General features: G+C 38.8%; 1 protein-coding gene across 1 annotated transcript in view; it reads left to right on the top strand.

Annotated features, from left to right (window-relative positions):
* The first annotated feature begins 1316 nt into the window (after positions 1-1316).
* The window catches only part of LOC140925649 (sodium/potassium/calcium exchanger 5-like), a 16126-nt gene continuing 7181 nt past the window's right edge, over positions 1317-10261 (top strand). The window contains exons 1-4 of the mRNA XM_073375561.1: positions 1317-1406; positions 1732-1786; positions 2561-2740; positions 2894-3115. Coding sequence (XP_073231662.1) covers positions 1317-1406; positions 1732-1786; positions 2561-2740; positions 2894-3115 — 547 coding nt within the window. The remainder of the gene's footprint in view (positions 1407-1731; positions 1787-2560; positions 2741-2893; positions 3116-10261) is intronic.

Genomic DNA, 10261 nt, shown 5'->3' with positions numbered 1-10261 from the left:
GCTTGTGCTCGCAATAAGCGAACTTAAGGCTAAATTATTAAATGGAAGCAATGTTCCGTGTCCATGTTCTGTTGCCATGCCTCAGGATACCTGTGAAGCGAGGAGTTTATAGTCATAAAGTTATATATCTATATTCATGCAGCAATTTAATGACTACTAAAAGGTGATTCTTATAAACAGTTCCTTCAATTTTGGAGTCAAACCACCAGGTTTCTTGGAGATATCCAGCTGAGAAGAGCCGCTTTGGCTGAGCAAAAAAGCTTTAAATGGGAAACTAAAACCCCAATTACACGCGCTATCTGCCGTGCCGATTTTTTAGCACGTGTAAATGGGGTTTAAACCACACATATAACTTAGTGATAGAATTCGTACGCCACTTGTTTTGATAACTATTTCGTTCTGGGGATATCAGCTCACAACAACATGATACCTGAGCAAGTGTAGCAGGTGTATAGTGAGAACAAAAAGATGTGATTGCAGAAACATTTGAGGATAAACCCCCACAGTATAAGAGCCCCAATAACGTTTGGACGAAGCGAAATCTAGTTTTCTGTTTAAATAATAACTAGTGCAGTGAAAGCTATTCAATCCTGGATTCCTTAATTTGCTAAAACTATTAGCTTAAAGCACGCCTCCACGAAGCCAATTAAGGTCGAGAGTTCTTCGACGTAAAGTGGGGCCGAAGATAGCATGGAATTTAAGCTTTGACTTGGACTACTATTGAAGGATGTTCTGCACACTCTTTATTCAAAATAAAACTCCACGTTGCAACTTGGTGGAATGACATATTTTAGTCAGCTTGTGCATTGAGGCCTAAGGAAATACTGGATTAAGTGGTTTGGGATCCTATGATTATTCTCCCCGAATGACTACACAATGTGCAGAAACAATGGCTTTTCCAGACCCATCGACAAGGTCATTTTAAAGTTTGAAGGAAACAAGTCAAAATAGTATAATTCAAAATTTGCATCTAGTGAGCGCAATTTTTCCTTATCAAAATCGGTCTGTTAGGAAGTTTGTTATGTATACACTATTAGGAAGTGAGTGTATATGTTTATTAGTAGAACTGATTTAAAAGAGCTCTCAACTCTAAGAGGAAGGTGATAAGTCAGTTTAGGACTTCATTAACAATTTAACGTCATATTTCTACTGCTCGCTTTCGTATGGTCAAAGAATGACCACACTCATTGGGAAATTTTAACGATGCAAATATAAGTTTGGAAGTCAAGCAGCTTTCGATCTTTCATACTTGAGTACGATCGAGTGTTCTATAAATGTTCTTGTCATTCATGGAATTAGAATACTAAAAAGGCAAAATGGCGGAAAATGATAACCAGTACACTGTGGATAAACAGCAAGTGGAAGAGGAAACCAGCTTCATGCTGGAGCCGCTAAGAGATAAAGTTGTATTTTGTCATTATTTTAACACTTTTTTCAACACTTTTGCCATCCTTTAAAAATTCATTTGAAATTCTTGCCTGGAAGACGGCATTTGTTTCCCATTTTCACACTTTAAGCATTCCACGAATTAATCATTCGCATTCCTTAGTCGTCAAAGTAATTATCGTGGTAAGAAGGAGCACCTCTCTCAACCCACCCGACCCTCATGTCCACCTATCCTGGTCACTGTTTTTGTACCCATGATGTTAAAGCGGCATGCTTTACGCTTAGACTTTAAAGCCTTCTTTCCTATTGCCAAACAATTAATTCTTTTAGTTGTGTTCTTTGAAGGTGACCGTGCGAAATGGAAAAGTGCCGAGCAAGACGGAAAAGCCAAAAGCGTTTGGTTTGTCTTACCTTGTCAACGAACATCCCCCATGGTATCTTTGCATATGGTTGGCTTTCCAGGTAGGCAAATACAGCTGAAGATTTGCTTTGCTTCTTTTAACTACTTGGTCTTCGGATTCGCCTGGATTAATCGGTGACTACAGTATTTCTCTTTTTTTAACATTGTTCCTAATATTTTCAGCATTTCCTTACCATACTTGGATCAACATTGGCGATTCTCTTCATTTTACAAATTCCCATGTGTTTTCAAGGCAACAAACTTGTCATTAGTGAAATCCTGAGAACTATATTCTTTGTATCTGGAATTACTACATTGTTACTAAATTGGTTTCCGTCCGCCATGTTGGAGCTCATCCAGGTGAGCACCAGCATGGCGTCTCCATACAAATCTCTATAAGTTTGGGTAAAACATTTCTTCGGATATCTCGTATACAAAATATTCCTCTGACCTGAATCTTGGCGAGGTTTTTTGTATCTATACCTCCTTTCATTTCCCAGATTCTTGACTTTATCTATTGAACGGTTTTGATTCTTATTTTGATCTATTTTGAATGGCGTGACACTGAAAACCAGCAATTATAGTTTGGAAGCTTTTATGCTAGTGTAACTCTTTCTTTTAGATTAAGTCAGGCTGACAACCGTTTAGTTAATTTCAACTATTTCCTTGTTAACCTCTCATTCAGAAGTCTCCGCGTAATCCAAGTTGGCGGTTTCTTGTTTATGATCTTTGGCATGCTTGGTAAATTTGGTGCGCTGTTTGTGACCATTCCAGACACTATCATTGGTGAAGTTTTCATTGTCATGTTTGGAATGATCACTGCTGTTCGAATCTCGAATCTGCAGTATGCTGACATGAATTCCTCCAGGAACTTGTTCATCGTCGGATTTTCTATTGTATTTGGATTGGCTGTTCCATACTATATGGAAGATCATGTGCACGCAATTCAGACAGGTATAGGAGTTTGGATTATAATAGACAGTAAATTAGCTCAAACATACATTTATCGATGTACTTCAGTGTTTGAGTTTACAAACAATTCATATTTTTATCTCATACACATATTTCCTTCAATCGGATTTCAATGGCCTCTTTTCTTCGTCGTAGGTATTAATGAGATCCACCATATCGTCACTGTGTTATTGTCAACAAGCATGGCGGTGCGATGTGTTGTTCCATTGATTCTGGATAACACTATCCCGGGAACAACAGAGGAACGTGGACTAACGGGATGGGGGGAAAATTCCGCGACTGATGAACCAGTTGACGAAAAGTACGAAGTTGGTCCCACTGAAGTGTATAATCTGCCGTTTGGTCTGCATCGCCTCAGTAAGTTGAAATTCGCCAAGTATAGCCATTCCTGCCTTATCCATTTGACAATGGCCAAGACCAAGATGAAAAACGGTTAAGATCCGCTTTTGAATGATAAGCAGCGCCAGCGGAATGAGCAAGTTGTTCATGAACGGAGTAACGCAACAAATCGTTATGATTCACTAGATTATTTCAAATTTAATTTACCAAGCTTCAATGCTTATTTAGATTGCTCGACTATCAATTGAAGTTTCTAGGTTATAATTCACGAATAGTTAGCACTGTACGAAAATAAAATGTAATAAAAATTGTCTTCTTGGCAAAGTATTCAATTGCGTAACTCCTGTTTGTTTCCTTATTATCTGATATGCTTGCAAAGTAAGAGTTATATTTGTTTTTAACCATGTGTATTTGATACAAAAAGGATTGGGTGGACGAAAAACGCAACAATTGTGCTGAGAATTTAACGAAAAAATTTCCAAATAGCATGATTATGATCTAAGATTCATGCTTGTTTCAATTCTAAGATTCTTTAGTAGCGATAACTTAACCTAATGACGTCGGATACACACGTTGAAGCGTCTTCTTATTCTTTTACTCGACTGGACTGGATCCAATATGAGCTGAAGGCTACACTATTTGTATCGGAACCATTTCCCGTGCAAAGAAGCAAGAATTGAGAATTGGACCGTGTGACAACATCTCGGATTGCTTTCAAGCCACAAAGAGATTCTTAAGACAACCTTACGTATAGATAATTATGAAAATAAATACACGTTGTTCAACGAATTTTGAGGAATTTTCCTCGTTTTTTCTCCTGACAACTAAAGTTGCAGCGTTTACTTCAATCATTTTCAAACATTTTTAAAGTGTTTCTTTAATGTCTCCTTCCCTCAGCACAACAAGATTTAAGATTAATTTCTTTGCAAGTGGATGTGACCTTATGAAATGCTTAAAGATTATGAAGATCATCAATCCATCGAACCAAATCAAATCGTTCAAAGATTTCAAGATACATATCAAAGTTCACTGAGATTGCATACATTAACATAACAAGAGAGAAAGAGCTAGTTGTTGGTTTCACCCTAGGAAAAGGACAAGCTACGGCGTGTCATTTTCCTAGAAACTACCTAAAAAAATTTAACTTGAAGAAACCCTTTTTTTTGGCAATTTTACTTGCAGTGTTTATGTTTGTAATTTGTTGTCTTTTTCTCGACAGACTTTCTCTACAGAAACCTTAATTATAAGAGCGAACAGATTCAGTCAATGATGATCACTAGGCATAACAAAACGAAATTAATTCTTGTTATGACATTTACAGTTTCCTTTATTTTGATAGGACAAAGATAGACAAAAGGGTGTTCAAATTTACGTGCAATAATTAATGATACCGCACAGACCTGACCTGAGGCATAGAGTAGTTGCATGAATAGAGGTCATCTTCAATATTTCAAATATCAGAAGTTCATAATTTAACTTCGGCAAATACCTGACTTTCCGTACAAAATATATAAATGGTCGATTTCGTGACATCGATCGTCGTGCAATCCTTCTTTGCATTATAAAGAAGGTCGCTGTTGTTTGTCCTCTTAAAATCATAAACTACGGTATGACGCTTTCGTTCATTTTGGCGTCAATTGAAAGTCGGTCATGTTGTAACATTTATCACGGGAGGTTAGAAGGTGTGCTCTGAAAATTTTGAGAAATTGTACCTGTACATGATTCCTTCATGTCGTTTCAATTCAGGAGAAACCAATATAAAATTTCTCCTCACAATATTATAGAAAAAATGATTAAGAAAGGTTATAAGGATTTGCAAAAATATCTCACGCAGGATCACTTCGTTTTGTAAACAGATTCTCCAAACTACTGGGAGCCTGACTTGGCCGCATATTTCCAAGTAACTTCATCGAAAAACATTTCTCGAGATTACAGAAGGCATAAAAGTTAGCCTAGGAGAATTTAGTCAGGTCACGATTTGACTTGGCCTCCCACGCAGACGTTCTTAGGGGTTTTCGCGCTTGACTTAATAGCTCCAGAAAACATCAGAAAGGTCTCATGAAATGTGAAGACCTTACAGTTTTAGAACAGGCTACTCAGTTAACTCACAAGCGTTCTTACTAGTGTCTACCCCCACAATCTCATTGAAAAAAATTACCTCGGAGGTTAAATTTGCTGAACGGGGGAAGTCGGCTTTATTACAAAACAATAGGGTTTGAAAAAAATCTGCCTTTTGCTCAGTCTTACAAGGTAACCCGCCGTTGCATCACCCAAAGAACAACTTTATGAGCAAACGACATCTAATCCAGCATTGACAGAGATACAACAACCCATCGCTTATCTCCTAGATTCTCGTCTGGAGTAAAAATCTTTGGTCACGTATCACACTCTACAGAGCTTGTACGTATGTGTTTGGCTTGTCAACACTTTGACTTCAACAGCGCCGATTGGATCTCAGGTAATCTGCGTGTGATCTCCAGCTGATATTTGGGAACAATGGGAAAGGAATTTGTCTTTCAGTTCTGCAGACGTTCGTAGGACAGGAACGCGTGACGAGCCCCTAAGAACGTCTGCGTTGTAGGCTAGATTTGACTGTGTTTGGCTTCTTGGCAGCAAAGACAGTGTCAGTTGCCAGCCCAATTATAATTCCATTTGATCGCTTTTGGAATTTTTAGCAAAATCGAAATCAATCCGAGCAACCATGATGTAAGCAAACCAGTCATCCGTGGTTGCATACTGAGTACTTTAAAACAATTTCTCATGGGAAATTTGAGAAGAAACGTTTTCCATCAATGTTCTTAAAAATTTTCGTTTCGCAACTTTGAAATCGTTCTCCGTGCATTGCATTAAACATTAATGTATCGTTCAAATCGAAGCTTCAACATCCCCCCCCCCCCCCGGGCATTTGACGTTTTAGAAAATTATTGTTCAAATTCCCCCCTACCCGGGCCAAAATGCCGTTCAAATACCCCACACCAGGGTCCATTCAGGTGATCAAATGCCCCCACCCCCGGGACATTTCACAGGCACAAAAATGACAGAAGGACGGCGGAAACGTCTTCAGTTGTCGAACAAAATCTTTCTATATATAACAAAAATTGAGAAATACTGTTAGCGTATTTACTACGAACAAACGTCTCGTGCAAAGCGGTGGAAATCGCTGCTACAAGGTCACTGAATGCTCAGCTTTTCTTCGTCATGCAACATACAAAGCGCTCTATAAAAAAAGATCCTACCTATTGAGATTACTACATCATGACCATTTCACTGACATGTATCATCGCTCACCTTATTAATTAACATACTTGTAGTAGGTGAAAGTAGTGCACCTGAGCTTTTTATTTTATTTTATTTTGTTGTATTGAATCGTGCGTGAGGAAATGCCTGGGTAGTCAGTAAGTGAACAATACAGGCACTAATAAATATTCATCTGGATGATATACCCTGTGGCGATGTTCATTTAACATTGGCAAATTCTTTGAAAACGGCTTTATCTGTTACGGTTTAGTTATTGTGAAACTTTATCCATCCGTGATTGTGAGGAGGGTTATTTTCTCTAAAGTAGTTTCCTCTAAGTTTATACATTTTTGTTTTAAGTGGGACCATAAGTTACTGTTTACGACTACTTTGAAGAAAAACGTTTATTAAGGTGAGTGGAATGCCGTCAGTTGAATAATTAAGCCTTCACTTTTAGCTGAGGCAAATTCTTGCGTGTCCTAAGATGTAGATTGCAGCCGCCACCCGTTTATATCAGGGGCACCCAACGAGAATATAGTTCAAAACCACTTAAACATAGCATTATCAAACGTATTTTAGTATTTAAACGGTGGATATGGGCATATTTTTATCCCCTATAAATTTTTCATCTGTTCGGATTTCCTAGCTGAAAGTCTAGTGTTCCGAAAATTATAGGGATCAAAACTTACACGTTCGAAAATTTCAGCCAGAAAAAAGGCTTCCGAAAATTTTAGGTGACCTTTTTAGGGTAAAAATCCGTTGAAAATGGGCAATTTTACCATTTCTTAGATGTTCGAAAATCCTACGAGAGGCAGGCAAGCAAGAAATTTTACAACAAATGTTCCGAAAATTCTAGATCTCAAATCGGCTTCCGAACAGATATTTTTCCGAAAATTGTCGTTGGGTGCCCCTGTTATATCTGTTTATAACGTTAGATCTTTCGGTGGCTTAACATGCGTGCGTGGATGTAAGGATGCGAAATGAAATAACAGTGCAAAGAGGATACATTGGGTGCGGCGGCCAAAGAGGGAAATGGTTTCAAAACTCGGGAGAAGAGCCTCGTGTAAAAGTCATTTTTCACCGAATGAAACCGTCGCTAACCAGTTCTTATCATTACGCGGATTCTTTAATTTTCCAATACTATTTACTAAGCATTCATAAAACAGCCACGAATTGAGCTCGACGTTTCTTCAACATAACTTTGCATTTCGAGAGGAATAATGAAGAAGTATGTTAACTTCGGGTGCGTTTCTTAGGGAAAATCCGAAAACGGATCATTGATCCAAGATCGTTTGGATCACGGTGCATCAAAGTAACCGATGAATCCACTCTTGAAAAGGATTCTTCGGTTGCTTTGATGCACCGTGATCCAAACGATCTTGGATTAATGATCCGTTTTCGGATTTTCCCTAAGAAACGCACCGTTCGTCAACTCCTTTAAAAGGGTTTTCCGCCATGCTCAATCGACCTTGCCTTTCATTTACTGATGTTTTGAAAGTTTCAAATTTCGTTTCATTCGTATTATTGAGTCACTGTGTTGATGTCCGAATTTGTCAACAATTTTATCCAAATAAAGCATTTTGGAATAATGGCATGATCTGGGAGAAGACTGCAGTCGTTTGTGCTTTTGAGGAGGAAATCTATCATGGAAATTTGCGAGAAAACAAAACCTAATATGATATTCAAAAAACACTTTCATGATAAACAAACATCAGATTGTCCATTTAAGGTCATTAGCACAAGCTTGTGAATAAGATAAACATGCAATTCAGTCGTTAAAATTTGCAGGCGATATTGCAAGCGTTTTTGAGTCCCGGAGAATGGGTTAGACTGGATAAACGCGAAAAAACAATCGTGTGCATGACGATGTGGATGGACAGGTTCGCTACCAGCATGCATGTTAATTTGCAAACGTAACGTCATTCTCAGTTGTGGAAAGCTGTCAAATAACTGGACCAGTGAAAAACATGAATCATGTGATAAAGGCTAGGAAATGCCCTTGCCCGAAGGAAAATAAAATAATAATTACCTTTCATCACTAGAGATGAATTCGAAATTCCTTCGCGTTGAGTACTCAAAAAGGATGTTAAAACATGTATTGTGTTCCTTTAGGGCCTGTTTACATGGAGCCGGGGGACCCCAGGTCGCCTGTCCATATAATCTCTCATTTTAATTTGATCACGTTTACATGATAGATGGGGTGACCCGCCAAGGCGGGTAGCCCGGTCTACCAGACCGGGTTACCCTCTCAGCCGGGGTCAAATTTTGCCATGTGAACGTTTTAAGGTGGGGTGACCCGCCTGGCCGGGGTCGGATTCGTGGTACATCAAATTCGCACAAAATCCAATTTGGCGGTGGCTTGCATCATTATTAAAGTTAACAATAGAACGCCATTGCACTGAAGGTTGCAGCAGGAGCAACAAGTGACTGTAGAAGTGTATTAATCGCCAAAACATGTGGTTCACCCCTCGCGTGTTTCCCTAGCGCGCGCCGGTTCTCTCTTTCGCCCACTACTTCCAAGCGCCTGCTACGCTGGCTAGCATTTTTCTTGTTTACGTGCACCCCGGGATGGTGGGGTTGTAAGATTGCATGTAAAGGAGGGTTATTTTTTGACCCCACCTAAGCAGGTTACCTCACCTACCTGGGGTCCCCCACCTCCATGTAAACAGGCTCTTAGAAATATTTGTAACTGAAAGACACTATCTACACGCGTCCAGCAGAGCGTTCATGCAAGTAACCACAGGTGTGGAGCACGAGAGTTTCTTTTTGTTACCTTCTCGCTCTTCGTGACAAACGCCTTCTTTGAATTTCATTTATAAAGGCGTCACCTAGGGGGGAAAAATTACGCTATTAAGTTCTGCTCTGTAAAAGCCTCCAAAGAAAAGTGGGATTGTATTAGGAAATATTTGCAGTTACAAATGATTGCAATCCACGTACATCTTAAAACAAACCGTATTGAAGTAAAAGACAGGTATTATGTGTATATCAACTAGTGAAAAGTTAAGTTTCTAAAGAAACTGTGGTGTCGCATTGGTGAGGAAGTGAAACCACAGAAATTTGGCATCAGACAAGTTGATGAGGGTTAAATTTCCAATGTAAAAAGATTGCGAGGCTGGCGTTTTGAGCGATTCATTGGTTAGCTTCGTAACAGTTTGACCCTTATCAACTCGTTTCGGCTGCCGAATTTTCGTGTAAAGGGTATTATGTTGGAGATAAGCATTTTAGATTTTCCATGATATCCAGCGTGTTTTGGATCAATAACTCTGCACGTTGCATAAAAATTAATTATATGATAATGACTCAACAAAATTCGGTATGATCGAGGCATTTGTCTTAAATGGATGACTTATATTCTTCATAGTTAAGAGACACTTAACGTGACGTGGTTGACGTAGTCTTTCACATAATTGTACTTCGTTGTGTCATTCTGCATGCATACATTGCGTTTTGTTTACATTACGCTTTGCATAGTTATGCGAGTCGCAAGTAAGGAAGCGAGTTATTACACAAAACACAAAATCTCCCCAACGTATGTCTACTTTTAACCTCTTGGGTTTGAGATCGGTTTCTATTTATACCTGGATTTTTGAAAACCGGGTTAGCAAAAATATCAAGTCATTCTACTACTTGGTAATTTAAAACAACAAAACTCATTCAAAGGCCGAATCAAAGCCTTTATCTGACGCCGGGCAGTAAGTTAATGGTCCCAAGAAGCATTCCAACGAATCCACATTTAAATGACGCAAATTTTAGAACATTTATTCAGTTAACTGACTTCGCGAAGTTTCAAACCGGTTTTCATTTCAGTGTACAAAGTTTTAAGTTGAGAGTGATTTGCAACGAAAGAGTGCCTGGTTAAGGCTTACATAACAACTTAAATAGTTAGCAAAACACTAATTTCTTCGCGGTCCGATAAACAACAGGAAA

The sequence above is a fragment of the Porites lutea genome, chromosome 2, assembly GCF_958299795.1.
Source record: "Porites lutea chromosome 2, jaPorLute2.1, whole genome shotgun sequence".
NCBI classification, from domain to species: Eukaryota; Metazoa; Cnidaria; class Anthozoa; order Scleractinia; family Poritidae; genus Porites; species Porites lutea.
The sequence above is the reverse complement of the archived record's forward strand: the minus strand, read 5'-3'. Positions and strand labels throughout refer to the sequence as shown.